General features: G+C 39.6%; 1 protein-coding gene across 1 annotated transcript in view; it reads right to left on the bottom strand.

The window, feature by feature from the left end:
* The window catches only part of tbcd (tubulin folding cofactor D), a 268,107-nt gene that overhangs the window by 131,387 nt on the left and 111,856 nt on the right, over nucleotides 1–24,864 (bottom strand). The window contains exon 14 of the mRNA XM_063074279.1: nucleotides 2,067–2,223. Within this exon, the coding sequence (XP_062930349.1) occupies nucleotides 2,067–2,223 (157 nt within the window). The remainder of the gene's footprint in view (nucleotides 1–2,066; nucleotides 2,224–24,864) is intronic.

Here is a 24,864-nt window from a genome sequence, read left to right as displayed (position 1 = left end):
TACGTGCCGGGCAGCACCTAATTAATTAGCTTGTTTATTTCGGCTTTTTTCTTAAAGATGTGCTGAGTGTGTCTCGGCCACCGCTGGACCGCTGCATACTTTGTGGATCGGTATCGGGTTGCTGCTCAGAGGGTGGGGGTCACTGCACCACCCCAACCTCCAACAACTCAGCCTAACACACCATCACCAGTGTGCTCTGTGCTGTCTTCCCGATTCCGGTAAGTGATACTACACTGTACATACATTATTTCTACTTTATATCGGGTGTGTATTTTTTCGTGTTATTTGGTGTGATTTGGCACCTTCATAGTTTAAAGGTTACTGGAGAGCGCGTTTATGCCAACAGCACTTCCGTGAGATTTTCGCTACAGAGAACAATGCAGACAATTATTGTGGAAAAGTATTTCTACTTTATATAGGCTGTATATTCATCATATCATTCCTGCTTTTACTATATGTTACTGTTATTTTAGGTTTTATGTGTTATTTGGCATGATTTGGTAGGTTATTCTTGGGTCTGCAAACGCACACAAATTTTTCCCATATAGATAAATGGTAATTGCTTCTTCGCTTTATGACATTCCAGCTTACGAACCGTTTCATAGGAACGCTCTACCTTCGGATGGCGGGGGAAACCTGTATACATGTTAGAGTCTTCATTATCTCTCTCAGATTTCAGTTCTCCATAACATATCAATCATTCAGATGCATTCTGATTGCGCATCCCTCTGAGCAGTGTAAACATCTTTGAGGCATACTGTACCATCCATATCATGGCTTCTCAAACGGTGCCTCGGATTGCCTTAGCCATTGGACCCTCAACCTTGCTATCAGTAAACTATAACCAAGTTCATCCTTGTACCTGAGCTCTGCTCTCTACTCCCACTATCTTAACAGCACAAGTGGGAGTGAAAGCCTTCTCAGCCATTCTGTAGAACTTCACAGACTACAGGGAATGGAGCTTGTTTATTTCTAGCTTTTCCTGCCATGCAACATGTTGGGTTGCAAAAGCCTTTAGCAGCAAGTGTGTGGGGTAGTGAGAAGAGGGAATAAAGTTCTTATGTACTTGATTTCATGGGTGTCAAAATCCAATGCATGGTAAGGAAATAAAGGGTGGAGGGGAGGCGATGGTTCTGAGTTACTCCAGCTATTATTTTTAAACACTGTGGTGCCAAATATCAGAACTGTAAAATGCAGACCTGAGGGAAATTCTATTCGCATAGATTGCAAGTCAACTGAATCCAAATACCGTCATTTTCTCAGTGGCAAAGATTTCCATCCTGGCTCAGAAAGAAGTAAGTTCAAAATGTAATTTAGAAACCAGAACACAAAAAAATCTCGTGTTCTGCAGCACAAAGGCAAAGTACCAGTGGCACTGTAAGAAGTGTCATGTTAATGTCTAAGACAAGCATCTTCTCTTAAACAGATACATAAGGACCCAAGAAGCTACTACAGACATCTTTGGCAGCTGTTTTTTTTTGCTTGCCAATTTTTATCCATTAATCAACTTCACTAATAAAATCTGGTCAACATCACATTAGTGTTTGTGTTTGTGCTTTGAGCCAGTTATTGTATTACTTGATTGGTATTTTGTTATAGCTATCATCTGGGATCATGTGAAGTTTCAAATCCTAAAATGAGATCATTCTGGAACACAGCTTGGAAAGCTCTAATTCAGTATTCCTCCCTCTCTCTTATGCATTGAGGGTGCCTCCAACTCATATTCAGTAGATACTTGTTCCACGCATGCTTACTCATGCAGGCTTGTTATCCATACGTTCCCATATAAAGGCAATCCACATCTGTTTTGGAGTATCTTAATCCACATGACTGTTCAGTCTTCTAAAAGAGTATTCAAAAAAAACTAAATTGCTCAAATTATAAACATTTATTTCACGCTTACACAAAGCACTACAAGAGTTGAAGGCAAAAATACCACTTGCTGCCCCTCTGCTTTAATTCCACATTCTGAGTAAATTCTCAAGTGGCTTTTGATAGTTGTAGTGATTATTTAACTTTACTTAAAAGTCACCAAAAGATAATAATATATTATAAAATATTCTTACCTCGCTATTTGATTAACAAATGGTTTCATTTCCTGGGGATCGTAAGCACGAGCAAAAGCCCAGCAGACATAGCAGGCAGCGTCTCTCACGTTTGCTCCTACACTACAGGCACCACGTTTCTCATCAAAAGTCATTGCTTTGAGAATTACAGGTACAACTAAGAAAAAGAAAAAGAAAATAAAGTTTTTTATAATTGTGGAAACAATAAAAATGACCATTGCTTCCGTATGTTGGGATTTCTGTTTAATTTATATTTGCCATTTTGTTCAATGTTTTTCTTCTTTCCTGATGGCATTAAAACTAATTGATACTACAGTTTTTTGGTAAAGGCAAGGGTGGCAATAGGAAGAGAATAGAATGATACACAGTACAAACAGCCCTCCCAAAAACAGTTTCACTTGAATCAATGAACAACAATTAGGAATGAGCTCGAATGACCTTTCCTTGAAATAACCCAATGGCCAACAAGATCAGCTAATGCAGGGATCTGACCAAATGCTTTTCCAGTCCATGCTGTTCATTCATTTCTTAAGATGAATTTCTTCTTTCAACTAAAAGGTTAAATCAGTGCCCAAATTCAGATTTTTATCACACTAACAAGCCAATTTTTTTTTTCAAATCAAGCCATTTTAATGTTTTATTTCTACTAATGTAACAGTGCTAATATTATATGCCCATGCTAATACCATATCCATTTTTTTTCAATCTTTAACTACATTACTCACATCTGAAAATGTTGCTATGGTCCTTTCAATGACAGTAGTGTGTACGTACTCACGCTCACTCCTCAGTACAAGTCTTTTGGCATGTTCTCTCCTTTCCTGACCTACTCCAATCTGAGACCTTTCTATACTCCTCTAATCCTGGCCTCTTCTGCAGCATTGATAACCAAGTAGTGCCCTACTTAAACACTGCATCTACCTTTAGTTTTATATTCCAGTGAAGCGTCTTGGAACATTTTACTACATTAAAGGTACTACAGAAAGACAGATTTTATAGAATGATTCATATATTCTTCTAGTCAGTCAGCATGGAACAGGCCCTTAGGCCTAACTTGTCTATGCATCTGCTAGCCTCTCCCATTCCTATGCCTTCAAGTTTTCAACTCCCCTACCTGGGAATAAAGACCAACTTTCTATCCTATCTGTGCCTCCTTCACTCCAAGGAAAACAGTTTCAATCTCATGACCCAGGCCCCCCCCCAGTCTTGGCAACATTCATCTGAACATTTTCTGCATTATCTCTAGGTTAATCATAGCCTGCCTACATCATGACAATCAGAACTGCACACCATACTCCAAATGCAGCTTTAACTTAATAACCCAACTCTTGTACTCACACCAATAAAGAAAAGCAAACTATATGCTTCGCTTAATCACCTTGCCTAACTGTGATGTCACTTTTGGGGAATATTCTGCATGAACTCTGAGGTTTCTGTGTTACACAACACTATTAAGGGCCCTCAGTGTCTGAGACTGATTTAACTTCCGAAAATAAATTACTTTTCACTTGTCTGAGTTAATTTCCATTGGTCATTCATTTTCCTAGATTCCCATTTGATCAATATATTTACTGTCAACTATATCACTAATCTTGGCACCATGAGCAAATTTATTAATCATGCAACCTATAATCCAAATGATCATTATACATGACAAACAAAAGTGAACCCAGCATGAACCCTGCGGCATTTCACAGGTGATAAACTGCCCACATGATCTTCTACCTCCTATCACCAAGTTAAATTTGCATCCAAATGGATAGCTCACTCTGGAGTCCATGTGTTCAAACCTTCAGGGCCAGCCTAGCATGAAAAACCTTGTTAAGTCCGTACAAACAATGTTCACTGCTCTACCCTTGGTGACCTCTTGAACAGAGAATAAAACAAATTTGAAAAAGATTTTCAAAAGCACCCAACAGCCTACATCAAAGAATAATACAGATTTTCATTCTGTTTCATTCCCTTGCACTGCAAGTGACCAATTTCAGGAAGGATATAGCTGGTGTCAGAGGGATAACTTTTGACTTTTTAAAATGAAGCAGCTTTCTTCAAACTACTGTATGCCCTTGGGCAAATCTCAAACTTTCGATCTGTGAGATAAACAATCATTAAGAAGAGAATTTTAAAACCAAAATCTTACTTAACTAGTGCCAGAATGGGTCTCAAAGTATGGGGATTTTGAATGACAGGTAGGATTTCGGACGACCTCAGGTTTATCGAGAGAAGGAGAATACAAGTCAGGCAAGAATTTTGTCAGTACTACAATTCAAGACATCTGGAACTGGAAAATCCTTTGAACATAAATGGATGAAAAGATTGCAAGGAAAGTTTAAAATGTATTTATGAAAAAATGATGATGCAGTTCTATTGTTATGTGGTGGTATTTCACAGTTATTAAGAGTGAGCTACTCTTCTCATCTGTTTCTACTCTGCCCCACCTCCCTACCTCTTTTCCATCTCTCTCTCTCTCTAAACCTTCCAACAGCTTTGTGCCCACCCCTCCCACCACCCAGTAAAGCTACAGCCGAAGAGTTCAAATACATACAACTATACTACCTGCCATAACATGGTAAACACTCACGTAGGTGTTTGTATAAAGACTTGCCTAAAGACTAATCTTAAAATCGAAGGCCATCTCAATTGACAGGAGGGTAGGGTGCTTGTGACGTGAAAGTCTGACAAGGGGTGATTTACAATGCCACAAGAGAGCTTGACACACCTCATTACATAACTAAAGTAAGTAAATCGTGGAAAAATTCACCTCAGAGACATCAAAACCAGTAGGAGGGCTGCTCCATCCACAGTTGATCTCACACCTGCTATTTCCAGCAGCTTTTTTTTTTAATTATAAATTTAAAGCATTGGTACTCCATTACTTTCTAAAGATTGTATGCCCTAAAGTGAAACTAAGCACAGGCATGTTTGTACATAAGGTATAGGAAATGATAAAGTAGTGGTCTTTGGACATGCGGAGGGGTGAGTTAGTGGCTGAAGGTGTTGATCAGCCTTGCTGCTTGGGGATAGTAAAAGTTTTTGAGTCTGGTGCTCCTTGATACTACATCATCTCCCCCTGATGGGAGTGGAAAAAAGTCCATATGCAGGGTTGCTGGGATCCTTCATGATGTTATTGGTCTTTCTCTGGCACCTTTCCAAATATATATCCTTGATGGTGGGTAAGCTGGTGCCGGTGATGTGTTTTAACTACCCATTCCTGTTCACCACAGTGCAGTTTCCATACAGTGTTAAGGTGCTCTCCACTGTGTATCTGTAGAATGACATATTGATGTGCGTAGTCCAACTGTTTTCAGCCTCCTCAGAAAGTAGAGGCATTGGTGAGCTTTTCTGATGATGTACAATATGTTCTTGCACCATGAGAGATTGTGCAAGATGTGCACTCCCAGGAGTCTAAAACTGCTTGCAGTTTCCACTGCTGTGCCGCTGATCTAAAGAGGGGTGTGAGTGGGGGCGTGAGCTCTCCTGAAGTCGATAATCATCTCTTTTGTCTTGTTGACATTGAGGAAAAGGTAATTTGCCTAGCACCAGGCCTTGAGCTCTTCCACCTTCTCTCTGTAGGCCATCTCACTGTCATCTCATCAGTAAATCGGACAATGTGATTACACATTGTTTAGCCTTGCAGTCGTGTATGAGCAGAGTATGCAGTAATGGGCTCAGCAAACAGCCCTGTGGGGGCACCCGTGTGAGAGAGGGAGGAGGATGGGGAGGGAGGGAGGATGATGGGGAGGGAGGAGCGGTTGTGCATCCTGGCTATCTAAGGTCTATTCTTTAGGAAATCCAATACCCAGTTGCACAGTGGTGCATTTAGACCAGCGGTCCCCAACCACCGGGCCGCAAAGCATGTGCTACCGGGCCGCGAGGAAATGATATGAGTCAGCTGCATCTTTCCTCATTCCCTGTCACGCACTGTTGAACTTGAACATAGGGTTGCCAACTGTCCCGTATTTGCCGGGACATCCCGTATAGCAGGCTAAATTGGTTTGTCCCATACGGGACCACCCTTTCCCATATTTCCCCCCCTAAGGTAGAGCATCCCTATGAAACTTTTCGTGCCGAAATGGCGTAAAGTGAAGAAGCAATTACCATTAATTGATATGGAAAAAATTTTTGAGCGTTCCTAGACCCAAAAATTAACCTACCATATCATATCAAATAACACATAAAACCTAAAATAACACTAACATATAGTAAAAGCATTAATGATATGATAAATACACAGTCTATATAAAGTAGAAATAATGTATGTACAGTGTAGTCGGGAAGATTAAGGCAAAACGGATTTGCGGGAAAAAAAAATCGGCACGTACGCGCATGCGCAAGTCACATATGCGCTCACAGGTGCCCGTGCAAGGCTTCATGGTCATGGTAGTCTTTCTCGTGGTAAACACAAGTGTCCCGTCAACACACACAAAAAATGCTGGTGAACGCAGTAGGCCAGGCAGCAACTATAGGAAGAGGTACAGTCAACGTCTCGGGCCAGGACCCTTCGTCAGTATTTGACTGCTACTTTTGTCCCTTATTTGAGAGTGAGAAAGTTGGCAACCCTAATTGTAAAAGACATGTTGAGATGAGTTTAACCCTACTTGAACAACCCCCCCCCACACTCCCCCCCCCCGCCGGGTCGGCCCGTCCACAAGAACATTGTCAATATTAAACCGGTCCACGGTGCAAAAAAGGTTGAGGGCCCTTGATTTAGACCAAGGAGTAGGAGTTTGTTCATCAAGGTCTGTGGGACAATAGTGTTGAATGCTAAACTGAAATCCAGAAACAGCATTCTGACATAAGTGTCCTTGTTTTCTAGGTGTGTCAGGGCCAGGTGCATGACAGGTGACACATAGGCTGCATTAGTCACCTCAGAACCAACAAAATGGGAGTGAAATCAAATCATCCTCAATCCTGAATGACTTCCCAAGAATGCAGTAACAGAAGTGCTCCCACATGTCAATGTTCTTAAAACCATGTCACTATTCAGACTTCCTTCATTTGACAAAAATCTTAGTTAAAGGATAAAACAAGACCAGTTTATTTGGTTTGTATATTCAGGAATTTTAATGTTTAGTGATAAAAACATCCCATGTTAAAGTATTGAAAATACAACGAATGATAAACAGTAAAACTAAACAAAGGTGTACATAAGTTGTTCAACAATATGGTTATTCCATGTGCAAAATGCACAAAGCCTATACAATATTCCTAGCCAATACTCTTTTGTTGTGCCCTCAAGGCATCAAGTAACCTGTCAAACTCTGCCCTGCCTTGTCTAACAACTTAACTGCAGTTGGTGCAATCTATACTTTTGTACTTACTTCTCAAACTGTGATGCGTGGTGATTCACCGAATCAATATCTTCGCCACTCCCCCTCCTATCCCCAGCCCAAATGAAAATATATATTGGGCTTGTCTACATCTCCATGTTGGTGCAACAATTTGCTCAATTTTCTCATTTGCAGACCTCAGTCAGTACGAATTGGCAAAACATTGCTTCCTTAATCACCATCAGCACAGGTGTACCATAAGGCTGTGTGCTTAGCCCTTTGCTCTTTTGACTTTATACCTATGATCATGAGGCTAAGTACAGCTCCAATTCCACCGTTGTCAGCCAAATGAAGGGCGGTGATGAATCGGCATACAGGAGGGAGATGGGAAATCTGGTAGAATGGTGCCACAACAACACCACCAAAACCAGAGTTGATCATTGACTACAGAAAGAAACAGCTGACGGTCCATCAGCCAGTCCTTACTAGGGGATCGGAGATTGAGAGGGTCAGTAACTTTAAATTCCTTGGCATTATTATATCAGAGGATCTGTCCTGGGACCAGCACATAAGTGCCATCACAAAGAAGGCACAAAGGTCCACACCATCAGATTCAGGAACGGTTATTACCATACAGCCATCAGGCTCCTGAACCAGCGAGGATAACTTCACTCACCTCAACTTGGAACTGATTCTAAAACCTAAGACTCACTTTCAAAAACTCTACAACTCATTCTCAGAAGAATTTGCACAACTTGTCTTCTTTTGCACATTGGCTGTTTGTCAGTCTTTATTTATGTACAGTTGTTCATAAATTATACTGTATTTCTTTATCTTCCTTTAAGATGGCGCTGGTGAACCTCAGCGACTTCTGGCTGATGACTAATGAAACAAGGATAGCAACTAAATACTTCGTTAACCACTATTTTTTCCGGCAAACGATTATCGCAAACAATAATCTGGAACTTCCCTCCGGACTTGGAGGTAATTCGATGTGGCAGAACTGAAGCAAGGCAAGGAGCTGGGCCTGTCGGTGAGAGCGTGGAAAAATATGAAAGGTAGGGCACAGATCAACTTGAAGCAGTGGGGTCCAGGCCTCAGACGTGATTGAAGACTATGTTCAGATGGATACTTACAGGCCAAATCGAGGCAGCGAATTCCAGCACATCCAAGTTGCAGAACCCGTTGTTCAGATGGGAGATTTAAGCACCAGGACAGACTGAAAAGGTCAGGGTGTCAAGGTCCAAGGCAAGGAGTGAGCCAGTTCAGATAGCTGCTTGAAGCGGCAGAACCCGTTATTCAGATGGAGGATTAAGTGCTGAGCCAGATTGCAAAGGTCAGGGCCTGAGGCAAGTTACGGGCCAGTTCAGATCGATGCTCCACTACGTTTACTCGGCTCTGCGATGAACTATGGGACTCTTTTGCGGACTTCAGTTCAGAAACACTATTTGACTACGGTTACTGTTTGTCATTGGTCATACTGTATACTAATATGGTCATACTCGTCAACGGATGAGATGGAAAGTAAAACTGTAGCACTGGTTTACTTGGATATTAAGGAAGTGATTCTTGGTGAAGGACAAAAACCTTTACAATCCCATACAATAGTTAACTCTGAATACTTTACGGCAACATAGACTACCTAAAATGGAAGAGTTCTATCCCCACCATTGATATTTTTCACCTTGAGAAGACAAAATTTTAAAAGGTTCAAACTGAATTCCATCAGATGAATTTTTGATTCAGACTCAAATGCACTTATTTATCACAAGTACTGTACATTGAAACACACAGTGAAATGTTTTGTTTACATTAACATTCAACACACTCAAGGATGTGCTGGGAGTAGCCTACAAGTATCGCCACACATCCTGGCGCAAACACAGCACACCCACAATGCTCAGCAGAACAACACAAAACACAACAAGCAACAAAACAACAACTGCTAAACAAGCCCCTTTCCTCCCTCCTACCCACCTACACAGACAGTCCTCCAAGCCCAGGCTGCCACTCTCTACGCTTCGGCCATCGTGCTTCCACTTCCAGATCTAAACCAAAACCACAGTGTCCTTCAGATAAAATAATTAAACACGCTACTGTCTCCCTCTTCTCACAGTTCAGTTACCAACAAAGACCCGTTCACAAAAGCAGCAAGTTCTCATCTATCAGCCAATTCTACTTCTATATCAATGCATCAAATGTAAATTTATTTATCAAATCAGTTCCAAGTTAGTTTAGAGATGAGTTATAACAATCAAATCTAACTTGCTCTAAATAAAAATACATCAACTTTAAACAAGTGAAATTCTTGACTCAGTATCCTATCTTAGCAATACTGAGATGGTACACTTCAATGCCAATGTGATTGCAACTTCAAGTGAATGTCAAAAAGGTATATCAATACATCACTGGTACTTCCCTCTGCACTATCAATAGGGTTGAGAGCTTTAAGTTCTGGGTGTGAACATCACCAACAGCGTGCCCTGTTCCAATCATGATGTGCCACAGCAAATAAAGCTCACCAAAGCCTCTATTCTTTATGAGGTTAAAAAAATTGGTATTTACACAACAATCCTGATCAATTTTTATCAATGCAGCATAAAAAAGGCTTATAGCTGAATACATAAAAGTTTGGTTCGGCAATTGCTCTGTAAGAAACTGTGGACCCAGCTCAGAACTTCACAGGAACCAGCCTCCTCTCTATGGGCTCTGTCTATACTTCTCGCTGCCTTAGTAAAACAGCCAGCATAATCAAAGACACCACTCACATGGAACATTCTCTCTTCCCCTTCTCCTGTTAGGCAGAAGTTACAAAACCTACCACTAGACTCAAGGGCAGCTTCTATCCCATGTTATCAGTAGCTTGAAGGGAACTCTTGTACAATAAGAAAATCTGCAGATGCTGGAAATCCAAGCAACACACACAAAATGCTGGAGGAACTCAGCAGGCCTGGCAGCATCTATGGAAAAAAGTATAGTTACGTTTGGGTCTTGGTCTGAAACATCGACTGTAATTTTTTTCTACAGATGCTGCCTAGCTAGCTGAATTGCTCCAGCATTTTGTGTGTGTGGCTCTTGACTTTACATTGTAACTCATTATAATCTTGAACTTTGTTTACCTGCACACTTTTTCTTGAGCTTTTACACTTTATTCTTCATTGTTATTGTTTTATCTTGTTCTACCTCAATGCTCTGTGTAATGATTTGATCCGTATGAACAGTATGCAAGACATGCTTTTTACTGGATATGTGACTATGATAAACTAATACCAATCCCAGATTATTACACTTTGAGATTATTTATTTTCTCTGTCTTTCACTGAGTTCTCCACAGCAATGTTGTGTATTTTGGAATAAACTATCTTATTTCTTTGCAATATTGATATAGTATTTTCAGTGAAGAATATTTAAAAAGATGGGGATACCGGAAAAATTACAACACTCTTTGTAACAAGGTAATGTGGTGTCTACAGTCATTCAATAGGGTTATCAAAGTATAACAGAAACATTATTCTGTGTTCCTTTCAGAGTTGGCAGGTGATCTGTGTATTTCTAGCTTTTTCAATATTTACTGTCAAGATTTCTGCAATAATTAACTAACTGACTCAGGAATGCATTGCAATGTCTGGGGTGAAAAATGCGTGATGTTTACCAGGATGGCATTTGAGACAGAGATTGTTACAGGAAGAGCAGAAAGGCTATGCTACACATGATCTGAGAATAAGATGATACAGGTTGCCTAGAATGCAAACAGTTCCAGAGCCCAGCATTACTATTCCTCTGTGTGAAGACATGGTCCAAAAAGACTTAAAAAGATAAAACAAATCCCATAATTGATTGATTGCATTGAATTTGGTTAAACGAAATTTCACATTTCAAATATCAAACAGTCTACATTGCACAACTGCAATGAAATATACGTACCTTCTTAATACTTGAATACCAACACCTCTCCTTAGCTATAATAGGAAAGCATTTCAGAACACTTCAAACAGCTTCTGATATTAGGACAATTCAACTAAGTAACTGGAAATTTCAAATCCATTCTTGAGCAGTCACTTAAAAGTTTGCACCCCTAAAAACACACATTTCATTGTTCTATTTGCATAGTACAGCAAGCTGTACAAAACATTGTTAAAGCAAGCAGAAGCAAGCCATTTAGTACCTCCAGGCATGCATTCAGCAAGATCAAGGCTAACGTGATTTTGGCCTCAGTTCCACCTTTGTGTCTAGTCTCCATCATTCTGGACTCAACTGTAGACCCATATATCTCAGTCTGGAATATATTAAATGATCCAACCCCTCTGGGGTTGTTCTGTAGGGGTGGATTATTTCACAGGTTCACAAGCATCTGGAACAGGATCCACCCCCCACCCCCCAACTACCTTACTTATATCTTAAATGCACTCAAACAGTGAGGAACAAACTCTCCTCCTTGCTGACTATTAACACAGGTGCACCTCAAGGCCATGTGCTTCGTCCCCTGCTCCACTCCCTCTGGAAACAATTGCATGGTTAAGCACAGCTTCAATGCCATATACAAATTTACCAACATCACTGTTGTTGGACAAATCACAGGTGGTGATGAGTCAGTGTACAGAACAAAGGTAATACACCTACATAAGTAGTATTGCTCAACATCACTTCCACTAAAGAACTGATCATTGATTTCAGAAAGGAGAAGGGAGGTGAACATGTGCCTAAAGTGGTGAATGGCGGCGGAGGGGATCAGCGGCCTTAAATTCCTGGGCGTTAACATATCAGGTGATCTGTCCTGAACCAGGAGCATAGATACAATCACAAGAAAGGCATGTCTGGGTCTTTCTCAGTAGATTAAAGAGATCTGGCACTTCAATGAACATTAATAAACTTTGATGGATGTCCTATTAAGAGTATCTTGTCTAGTTACATCATGGTCATGTATAGCAACTTGAATGCACAGAGATACAAGAAGCTGCAGAGAGTAGTACATTACTGGCACGTCCCTCCCCATCATCCATGCCACGCATCTTCTCACAGCTGTCACTGGACGGGAAGTACAGAAGCCTGAAGTCCCACACCACCAGGTTCAAAGACTTCCCATCATGCATGCAGTTCATGAACCAACATGCACAACCCTTATGATTAGTTCAGCATAGAAATAATATGACTACTTTGCACTAATTTGTTTTATTTTTCTCTAATTGTGTTGTTTTGTGTTTATGTTTAATTAATATTTTTATGAATATTGTGTATCAGATCTTATGTCGTTCATTTCACCTGCGTACATGTGTACTGTATTTATTTATTTATTGAGAAACAGCACGGAATAGGCCCTTCCAACCCTTCGAGCCACACTGCCCAGCAATCCCCAATTTAATCCTAGCCTAATTATGGGACAATTTACAATGACCAATTAACCTACTAACCAGTATATCTTTGGACTGTGGGAGGAAACCCGAGCACCCAGAGGAAACCCACGCCATCACGGGGAGAACATACAAACTCCTTACAGGCAGCGACAGGAATTGAACCCAGGTCACCTGTGCTGTAAAGCATTGTGCTAACCACTACGCTACCATACTGCACTTGTGCATATAACCATATACTAACCTTGACTTGAACATCTTGCTCTAAAGCTGCTTTTCCTACCTTTAGGTTCCCATGCAAGGGCAAAGATTCTTTCAGCAACTTCCTACCAAGGTTCCTCAGAATCTTAAATATTTTAACAATATTATCTTGTGTTCTTCTGTACTCCAATGAATGCAGCCCATCCTACTTGAATTTTCCTCATAAGAAAATCCCTTCAACCTAGTGATCGACCTAGTGAAATTCCTCTAAAATACTCCCATTGGTATTACGTACATCTCTAAATGAAGATTCCAAAATATACTCTTGGTGTGGTCTCACCAATACCCTGAGTACTTGCAGCAAGAGATCCACTTTTATACTCTACACCTTTGTAATTAATCAACATTATATCTTTCTTCTTAAATACTTGCTAAATATTCATAAACAGAAGCCCTCACCAATTGCACTTGTTATCGGGCAAAAGTACAAAGATGGTTTGTTATGGAGAAGAAAGGATTTATTTTTGTATTCCCAGCAAATATTTGATTAATACTTTATGACAATACTCAAACAAAAAGCCCTGGATGATCCAGGAGATACTTTATACTTTATTGTCGCCAAACAATTGATACTAGAACGTACAATCATCACAGTGATATTTTATTCTGCGCTTCCCGCTCCCTGGATTACACATATTAAATATTAAAAATAGTAAAAATTAGTAAATATTAAAAATTTAAATTATAAATCATAAATAGAAAATAGAAAAATGGAAAGTAAGGTAATGTTAAAAAACCGAGAGGCAGGTCCGGATATATGGAGGGTACAGCCCAGATCCGGGTCAGGATCCGTCAGCTGTCTTATCACAGTTGGAAAGAAGCTGTTCCTAAATCTGGCCGTACGAGTCTTCAAGCTCCTGAGCCTTCTCCCGGAGGGAAGAAGGACAAAAAGTCTGTTGGCTGGGTGGGTCGTGTCCTTGATTATCCTGGCAGCACTGCTCCGACAGCTTGCGGTGTAAAGTGAGTCCAAGGATAGAAGATTGGTTTGTGTGATGTGCTGCGCCGTGTTCACTATCTTCTGCAGCTTCTTTCGGTCTTGGACAGGACAACTTCCATACCAGGTTGTGATGCACCCTAGAAGAATGCTTTCTACGGTGCATCTATAAAAATTAGTGAGGGTTTTAGGGGACAGGCCAAATTTCTTTAGTTTTCTCAGGAAGTAAAGGTGCTGGTGGGCCTTCTTGGCAGTGGACTCTGCTTGGTTGGACCAAGTCAGGTCATTTGCGATATTGACCCTCAGGAAACTTAAAGCTTTTGACCTGTTCCACTTGCGCACCATCGATGTAAATTGGGCCGTGCGGTCCGCTACTCCTTCTGAAGTCAACAGCCAATTCCTTCGTCTTGCTGACGTTGAGGGATAGGTTATTGTTTTCGCACCATGCCACCAGGTTCTTAATTTCCTCTCTGTACTCAAACTCATCATTACCCGAGATACGGCCTGCAATTGTTGTGTCATCAGCAAACTTATATATTGAGTTTGATGGAAACTTGGCTACACAATCATGGGTGTACAGTGAGTACAGCAGGGGGCTGAGTACACAGCTTTGTGGGGCACCGGTGCTCAGAGTGATTGTAGAGGAGAGCTTGTCCTATTTTACAGCCTGGGTCCTGTCTGTGAGGAAGTTGAAGATCCAGTTGCAGATCTGAGTGCTAAGGCCCTGATGCGCAGTCTGCTGAGGGACAGATCTATGGTATTCAAAATCAGCAATCAGAACCCTACAAAAAGTCCAGGTGTAACCTACAGAAGGCCATCACAAGAGCAAAAAGGTAATTATTGGTGAAGTAAAGCAGACAACTGGATGCACGACTGCTCTGTTTGCATGCCATTACTTCTTATAAAGCAAATCCTAACAATGTAAATAGCAGTGATGCCTCACTCACTGATTAGCTTAACACTTCATATGCTCTCTTTGAAAGGAAAAAGAATACTACACATGCCAAGTCCCATAGCATCTGGCAACCCTGTGACCTCTGTCTCAGAGGCTGAGATTAGAACATCAATGAAGACAGTGTGCCCTCACAAGTCATCAGGCCCTGATAGTGTACCTGGCAGGATACTGAAAACTTGTGCCAACCAACAGGCTGGGAGTTCAAGGACAACTTCAACTTCTCACTGCAGCAGTCAGAGGTTCTACCTGCTTCAATAGATGTTTGATCATACCAGTGCCCAAGAAGAGCAGGTTGAGATACCTCAACAACTATTGTCTTGCAGCACTCACCTGTGATGAAGTGCTTTGAGAAGCTGGTCATGGTTGGTTGAATGCCCAAGTTGGTGCAGTCTTTCATTGATTCTTTTATGGTAATTATTCTATTACAGGTTTATTGAGTATGTCCAAAAGGAAATGAATCTCATGGTTACATATGGTGACATACATGTACTTTCATAATAAATTTACAAATGTTTGTACTTTGAATTAACTCCTGATTAAACAAAGACTTGGATAGGCTGCAATTTGCCCATCAGCTCAAAGGGTCTATAATGGGCACAATCTCACTGGTTCTTCACTCGGCTTTGGAGCACCCAGACAACAACAAAAAAAAATATCAGGCTGCTGTTTATTGATTATAGCTCAGTATTCAACTGTATCAACCCCTCAATACTAATCAACAAGCTTCAAAACCTGAGCCCCTGTAGCTCTCTCTGCAACTGGAACTTGAAATAACATATCCTCCTGTCTGACAATCAACAAAGGCGCAGTTCAAGAATACGTGCTTAGCCCACAGCTCTATTCTGGCTACACTTATGACTATAGAAATAGGCACAGCTCAAGCACCATCATGGATTGTTGGCAGAATGTCAGATAACAATGAGGAGGCATACAGGAGTGAAATAGATTATCTGGTTGAGTGGTGTCACAACAACAACCTTGTACTCCATGTCAGCAAAACCAAATGACTGATTGTGAAGTACAAGGAGAGAAAATGAAGGAGAACACAGTCTTCATTGATGGCTCAGTGGTAGAAAGGGTGAGTGACTTCAAGTTCCTGGGCATCAACATCTCCAAGGATCTATCCTGGACCTAATACATTGAATGCAATCACAATCATGGCACACTGATGGCAAGATCTTGAGAAGGCAGATTTTACATTTAGGGAGAAAAAATACATAACAAGCTCCAAGGAGGAAAGAACAAAAGAGCATCGAAATGGAAATAACAGAGAATAAGTAGTTACTCAGAACAGAGGCTAAAAGAGTAAAAGAATCTCGATATGAAATTTATTGTTATGCTTAAATCGAAAAGAAAAATAAATAAATAAATCGAATCTTAAATAGGAGGTATAACAAATGGAACAAGGTGTTAAAGTGAAAAAAGAAATTGTCAGAGGAGGGAGAAAATATGGCTTTGTGCATGGTAGGTCATGTCTAACTGCTCTTAAGAGATTTTTGAGGAGGTTACGAGGAAGGTTTATGAATGAAAGGTGGTGGATGTTGTCTATATAGACCTATGCATTGCTTTTAACAAAATCCCGCTGTCCAGGAGGTTTAGTTGCTTGGCACTTAGGATGAAGTAGTAAATTGGATTCAGTAATGGCTTAGTGGGAGAAACAGAGAGTGGTAGGAGTTGATTGTGTCTCTGACTGGAGGCTTGTGACTAGTAGTGGGCTGCAGGAATCGGTGCTGGGTCTATTGTTCTTTATCACCTATATTAATGATTTAGATAATCTGATAAACTGGATCAGCAAATCTGTAGATGGCATCAAGATTAGGAGCATAGGTGACAGCAAGGAAGGCTATCAAAGCAACATGATCTGGACCAGCTGGGAAAAAAATGGACAGTAAAATGGCAGACAGAATTTAATTCAGATGTGTGAGCTGCTGCATGATGGTAAGACAACCAGGGTAGCACTTACACAGTGAATGGTAGGGCACTGAGGTGTGTGGTAAAAGAAAGGGACCCAGAAATACAGATCTATAATTCCTTGAAAGTAACTTCACAGGTAGACAGGGTCATAAAGAGAGCTAATGGAACATTGGCTTTCATAAGTCAGAGCAATGAGTACAGTTATTGGGATGTTTTAGTCAGAGGGTGGTGAATCTATGGAATTTGTTGCCACGGGCAGCAGTGGAGGCCAAGTCATTGGGCGTATTTAAGGCAGAGATTGATAGGTATCTGAGTAGCCAGGGCATCAAAGGTTATGGTGAAAAGGCGGGGCAGTGGGACTAAATAGGATAAAATGGATCAGCTCATGATAAAATGGCGGAGCAGACTCGATGGGCCGAATGGCCTACTTCTGCTCCTTTGTCTTATGGTCTTTTATTGAAGATGTATATGACATTGGAGCGGTCAAATGTAGAGTTTATTGTCACAGTTCTAGTCATTTACCTACAGAAAAGTTATCAATAAACTTGGAAGAGCACAAAGAAAATTTATAAAGATGTTTTCAGGATTTGGGAATCTGAGTTATGAGGAACAGTTGAATGGGCCAGAATACAGTACGGTGGTGTGGTGCACAGTACTGGAGTGTGGGGTACAGTACCGTGGTGTGGGAGTATTGTGAACAGGTTTGGGCCCCTTATCTTAGAAACGATGTGCTGAAACTGGTGAGGAGTCAAAGGAGGTTCATGAAAATGATTCCAGGATTGAATGGCTTGTCATATGAAGAGCGTTTGGTGGCTCTGGGCCTGTATTCACTGGAATTCAGAAGAATGAAGGGGTGACCTCATTGAAACCTATCGAATGGTGAAAGGCCATGATAGAGTGGATGTGGAGAGGATGTTTCTTATGGTGGGAAAGTCCAAGCCTACAGGACACAGCCTCAGAATAGAGAGGAGTCCTTTTAGAATGGAGCTGATGAGGAAGTTCTTTAGCCAGAGGATGCCGAATTTGTGGAATTCTTTGCCACAGGCAGCTGTGGAGTCCAAGTCTTTATGTATATTTAAAGCAGAGGTTGATAGATTCTTGACTGGTCAGACATGAAGGGATACGGGGAGAAGATAGGAGATTGGGGCTGAGAGGAAAATTGGTTCAGCCATGATGAAATGGCGGAGTAGATGCAATGGACCAAATGGCCTAATTCTGCTCCTGTATCTTATGGACTTTATTTCCTGGAGCATAGGAGAATAAATGGAGAACTTGTAAAGGTATAAAAATTATGAAGGGTAAATATATGCAGGCTTTTCCCTGGGGTTGGGTAAGACTAAAACGAGAGGCCATAGGTTAGGGTGAAAGGTAAAATATTTAAGGAAAACCTTCAGGAGATCTTCACTCAGAGGGTGGCGCACGTATGGAACAAGCTGCAAGTGGAAGTGGTGGATATGGGTTCAATTGCAACATTTAAGAGAAGTTTAGAATGGCACATGGATGAGAAGGGAAGGGAGGACTAGCGTCCAGATGCAGGTACATGGGACAAGGCAGGAAAACAAGTCAGCATGGACTAGTTGGGCTTAAGGGCCTGCTTCTGTACTATGGTGCCATATGACACTTCATAATATTAGACAACTAGAGTTGTTTCTCAGAAGAAGGTAGCAAGAAAGGATCAATTTTGTTTTGGAAAATATCAGCTTTGAGAGAAGTTTTAGGGTAATCCTTGAACAAATAAGTAGGAAGTAGGAGAGATGAATGCTGAAGGAGCTGGGTTTGTGAATGCAAAACACCAGGAAGGTGGCAAAAAGGAAAGAGACACAATAAGGAAGGGTAAATTGAGGATGAAGTGACAGAAAAGGAAAGTAAAATTGAAGAGCTGAAGTCTGTAACAGAGGCCAAAATGTCCATGCAAATAGCCAGGGGAAATTCAGTGTTATACAGTAGGTTCAGCACCTTTTAGTGTTATCATTTTACTTTTCAGTTCCAAGAGTGATCCTGGAAACATCCTGGTCTGCATGCATCTTACGATGCCACGTTACAGGACACCCAGGCCTGTTTGTTTCTTAATTCTGCAAACCCAAAAGCCTCCTGTTTACACATCAGCTAAATTCTAGAGCAAGCATATCAAAACCACAATGTTGGTTCCTCCACCTGCAATTAAAATTTGTCTTTGTAACCAGCCTCTGGATAGATTTTAGCAATTGAAAAGGTTGGCAATAGCATTCAGAACCTCAAACAAGTTAATCAGAATTGAAGCAGATACCTCAATCATAACAATTCTGCTATGCATTTTTTAAAGAAAATTTTCAAATCTTACTGTGATACGGGAATCAATATATGTTTGTACTTAATGTCATTGAAAAATAATTACAAAAATTATTTACACTTCTTGATTACTTACGTATGGAAAAAGTACTGCTGGAACTGACAAATATAAGCAGCAACTTTATTTGTGAAATCCTAGGTGGCAAGAATTTATTTGTAACCCTTCAGGTAACTTGTTCCAAAGCTTCAGCAAATTAAGAAAGGACAATACTTGGTAGAATAATTCAGCCTTTTTAAATGTCAAAACAACTCTGGTCAGGTTTGAATGACACCCAACAATAAATGTCAGGTTTAAAAATGCAAAGATTTTCTTCTGCCATTTAACCCTGTGCAAATTTCGACAATGATCTTCATTAATAAATAGGATTTCTTTGACAAACACAACTTCTAAATGGATACTGAAATAATACTCATCCCCAACTTATCTCATAACACCTGCAGACAAAAAAGTTCCTAAATTTTGAAAAAAGGGGATAAATAATTTCACAGAAAACAATTCTTCTCCAATTATTTAAAACGTCTTTCAGAAAATTGTAGAATGGAAATGGTCCATACTAACATAGATTAAACTACATGAATTGGTAAATGGGAGATTTATCATTACAGTACCCGAGCTATGCTGGGGTCATTGAAATGTATACAGCACAAAAGTGGGCTCTACGCCCATAACCTCCATGCCATCCCTTTTCTCCATCCATTCTAATTCCACTTGACATCATTTGCTCCATATCATCTATGTCTTAATTATAAGTACCCTTCTAAATGCCTCTTAAATATTGTAATTGTATCTGTTTTCACAACCTCTGGCAGCACATTCCAGATATCAAACATACTGCTCAAAGTAAAACTTCCCCCTCAAATCTCTTTTAAAACTCATTCTTCATACCACACACCTATATCCTCTCATTTTTGATATTCCTTCTCTGGGGAAAGATTCTAACTATCTCAATGCTTCTTATAATTCTATGTAACTCTATCAAGTCATCCCTCCGGCTCCTTTGCTTCAGTAAAAACAAGCCCAGCCTATCCAATTTCTTCCCATAACTAAAGTCATACAAACAGGCAACACCCTGATTTAATATCTTCTGTACTCTTTTCAGCACTACATCCTTCCTATAGTGAGATAACCAGTACTACACATTATAATCAATTTTTTTTGTAAAGCTGCATTTCAACATTCCAACAACTTATATCTATGCCCCAGCCTATGAAGATGAGTTTGCTATATGCCCTCTTTATCATCCTATCTACAAGTGAATCCACTTTCTGAGAGCTGTCGACTGCAACACAAAGTCCCCCCCCTTTGCCAACTTCCTTAATACCCCCACCATTTGCCATTGACTTCCCAAAATGTATCACCTCACACATAGCAGGACTAAATTCCATTTGACAGTGCTCCACCCAACTTTCTACCTGACCTATATCCCTGCACCCTAACAAATCTTCCTCACTACCCACATCGACACCAATGTTCATGGCATTTACATATTTACTAATCATACCTCCCACACTGGCACCCAAGTTGTTAATACACATCACAAAAAAAACACTCTAGACCACTAGTCATAGACTTCCAATCAGGAAAGCATACTTCCACCACTATCCTGCAGTAACCTATTTCAGTGATCATCAGGCACAGCTAAGACTTCTGGGCACAAAGTGAACCTTTTAAGGATAGAACAGTAAACCAAAATAAACTAGCAATTGAATATTGACATCAAAATATTCTGCTGATTTTTGATGTTCACTCTAAAGATTGTATAAAACACCTTTATCACCAACTGAATTAGAGACTTAGCTAACCATAATTACATAATTGACTCAAGCAAGCATGTTAATATCCATTTCACTGTATCTGAAAGCAAAAGACATAACAGGCAAAATATTTCAACATAAAATTATCAATTTATCAATTCCAATGAATTAGCTCCTAATTAGAAGCTTTCTCGAAGTGTTCAGAAGAACAATAAACCTACCTTGTTTTTTGCATTGGAGGGACAGGGTGGGGGAAGAGCCCAGTTATAAGCTATGCATGTTACTGTTGAAGGAATTGGGCAAATGTACCAAGCGCCTTTCTTAACTGCATGGCTTCATCTACCTTTTCTGAATAATGTACCAACTAACCATAAGGTACAGGAAACACTGAAAGATATCCTTTAGATGTTATTATACAGACTTAATCAGAAGCCACATCAGTATTTCTGTTAAAAATACTGGCATAACTTATTGAACGCTATTGAAATATGATTTATGTAATTTCCCACTAATTAATGCTATTCCAAATCTATGTTCATTGCAGTGCAATCTAATGATCTGTATTAATAACCACATTCAGATTTTCAAAACATTGTTTAAGAAACACATCACAAGTATAGTATCTTCTATAAAACTAATTCCACACACTGACCTGAGAAAACAATATACTGTATGCATGCAAACTGTCCTGATATTTCTTTCTGTTGAATATATTGGCTATACAACATATGATTCAAGTGTGGCTGCAATAATCAGTTTGTAAAACACCTCATAATATACCAAATTCTCTCTAGCTCTTAACATGATGCTGCAAATCAAAATGAGCAAATGTACAAATCAGGAACTTACTACCTTTGGCATAAGACTATACAGCTACCTTAGGCTTACGTTCTAAAGTACTATTTACAAACATGCTTGCTTCTTTATAATACACATTTTGATAGGCAGATCTGTTAACCAATTGATTAATATTGAAAAAAAGAGATTAAAGAATCAGTTTTCTGATGGTTAAAATCTATTCACAATCCTTTAAAATGTTGAAGAAACTCAGTTGTATCTTTCTATTAATTTTACTCCATGTCATTCAACAAGTCACAAAGGAGCTAGAACTGCTCAGCACTGGTAAATGAAATAATGTACTTTGCTCTGCTTGAGAATGCTACACCAAAACTTTCTAACCCTATTCCTCTCCTTTACGACTAACTCTTGCACAAGCTCAACATGTACAATCTCGATCTCTTACTCAATCATAGGCTGTACACCAACATTCAGTTCATCAGCCAAACTACTTCACATCCTTATTCTCCTCTGTATTTTTCTATTATTCTCTTCTGCACTTTTCCTCTTTCTGCTAAGCAAATTCTCACCTTCAACTTCATCCCCATATTAAATTACCTTGTTCGTCTCTCAAAGTTAATCATGCATCAACTGCGCCTCATCACTTCTAATACCTGGTACAATTTTCACTAAATGTTACTCATATATTAACTCTATCTGTACTGATTTCTTATGGGTCTCATCTCTCTCTTTTTTTAAGATCCAATCACACAAGCATTATTCCTTTCATCTTTTTAATCTATTTTGGTTTGATGAACCAATCTATCATCAAACCTACCATACACTAAATCTGAGTAATGTTTTTATCTACTCTTTTTATTCACATCACTGGCAAAACTTGCAATGCTTTTACTTTGATACAATGAAATTCCTTTCCTTTATTCGTTTATATCTATCATTTAAAATCTTATTTTTTTCTCCTCACTGGCCCATTGTAGTGAAGTATTATTTAAAGCCTGCATTAGATTCATCTGATAAAGTCAAAATAACAACTGATAAATAAATATTCCATTTTCAATTAAATAAATGTGAGCAAAAACAAATCAGCATTTTCCAAAACTCTCAAAATCTTTTACCCATTCACTCTCCCCAGCAAAATATACAGATGGGATCCTTGCACAATAGTTTCGGCTGAACCACTGCACTAGTCTTTGGAGTGGAACCAGAACCTCGTCTTCTTTATTGAAATAAGTGCTGCCATTCAACCAAACCAAAATGAGACAATAATATGAAGACAGGTTGCATGACCAAAACACCTACAAAATTGATTTAATGAACATCCACACCCACATAATTTCCTATTGGAACACTTTGATGGTGGGTAGAACAAATGTAATTTGTCATTAACCAGGAAACCACAGAAAGTATTTTCTAAAGTACTCTTCTAATATATTCCGTCCATCTGTTTAGGATTTCCTTTTTGCTCATAATTAAGCTGCCGTCTTTTGCCTTGATGCATCCACTTGCTAAGCAAGGTAATTTCCCTGATAGTTCTTTAATCTTATTGTGCATCAACTTTGTTCCAGGGTTATGGGTTTGTAGCATTTCTATCTCTGAGCATTTCTCATTTAGCCATCTGTTTTTAGCTTCTCTGCATTTTCTTTTTATTGTCTTATCAAGTTGTTTGTATTCTTCACTGTCTCTTGGTTTGATGGTCTGTTTTTTGTTGCATCAATTGTATTATATCTTCAGTTATCCATTTCTTCTTACTTTTCTGTTCTTTTCGTGGGATGGTTTCTTTTGCAACTATTCAGGTACAAAAAGACATCTACCTATGTTTCATCGACTATACAAAAGCTTTTGACACTGTCAGACACCAAGATCTTCTGGAAATGCTTCAAGATCTTGACATAGTTGGGAAAGGTATACAGTTTCTTAAGAAACTTATACTGCGACCAGACAGCATCCATCAGAATAGAAGGAGAAGTGAGTGAGTATGTGAATATCATGAGAGGGGTCAGGCAAGGTTGTGTCTTTTTGCCAGACTTATTCAACCTGTATAGTGAAAATATCTTGAGAAGTATCAGACATCAAAGGATTCACAATTGGAGGCCATAATATAAATAACATCAGATATGCTGATGACATTGTACTAATAGCTGACTCAGAAACAGAACTTCAAGAACTACTCAATATAGTCGCAGCAGAAAGTAATCGCAGAGGCCTCTCAATCAACACCAAGAAGACAGAAAGCATGGTCATCTCCAGAAAGACAAACATCCCACAACGTGTGATCAACATCGGAAATACAAACATCAAACAAGTCAACAAATTCAGATATCTTGGCAGCCTAATAACAAGTGATGGCAGGTGCGACACAGATATCAAATATAGAATAGCAATGACGAAAGAAGCTTTCCAAAAAATGAAGACCATATTAACAGACAGAAAGATGAGCAGAATACTGCAGTGCAACATTTATTCTATCCTGACTTACGGAAGTGAATGTTGGGCCATTTCCCCAGCAATGGAAAAGAGACTAGAAGCAGCTGAATTATGGTTCTACAGGAGAATGTTAAAAATATCATGGACCACACACATCAAATGAAGAAGTTCTCAGAAGAGCCCAAGCAGTTCAATCACTCATACCAACAATAAGAGAAAGACAACTCAGATTCCTAGGACACATCATGTGGAAAAATGAACTAGAAAAACTCAATCTCTGGAATGATCGAGAGGAGCAAACCTAGAAGAAGACCTCAGCTTATGTACATCAAAAGCCTAGTCAGGTGGCTACACATCGAGGAAATGGAAGTCATCCAAAGAACGAGGGATAGATCTATATGGAAAACCATGGTCACCAATGTCCGCATCGGATATGGTACCTAGACAGACAGACTCTTCTAATATTCATGTTGTCCGCCCAAAAGAAAAAAGTGTTAAAAGGATACTATCTATCATTAAGAACACTCATTTTGGTTACTGATGGAAACTTAATTGACCATATTGAAATTGAATTCGTACATAATAAAGTGTAGGAATTTGGAGCTGCATAAATGTTGAAATATTCATTAGTGTTTAGGAATCCAATCCGAAACCATACATTTCAGTTCTTAATAATTTTATAAGAAGGAACTGGAACAGTAAACTTGAAAAATGCGATACATATGGCTGGCAAAACTAGTTTGGTAAGGTAGAATACAATCTGGAAATATAGTTATTACAACAGTACTTTAAGGGTAGATTTCTTAAGGAG

Source organism: Mobula hypostoma, chromosome 22, assembly GCF_963921235.1.
Source record: "Mobula hypostoma chromosome 22, sMobHyp1.1, whole genome shotgun sequence".
Classification (NCBI taxonomy): domain Eukaryota; kingdom Metazoa; phylum Chordata; class Chondrichthyes; order Myliobatiformes; family Myliobatidae; genus Mobula; species Mobula hypostoma.
This window is presented reverse-complemented; position numbering and strand designations above follow the sequence as displayed.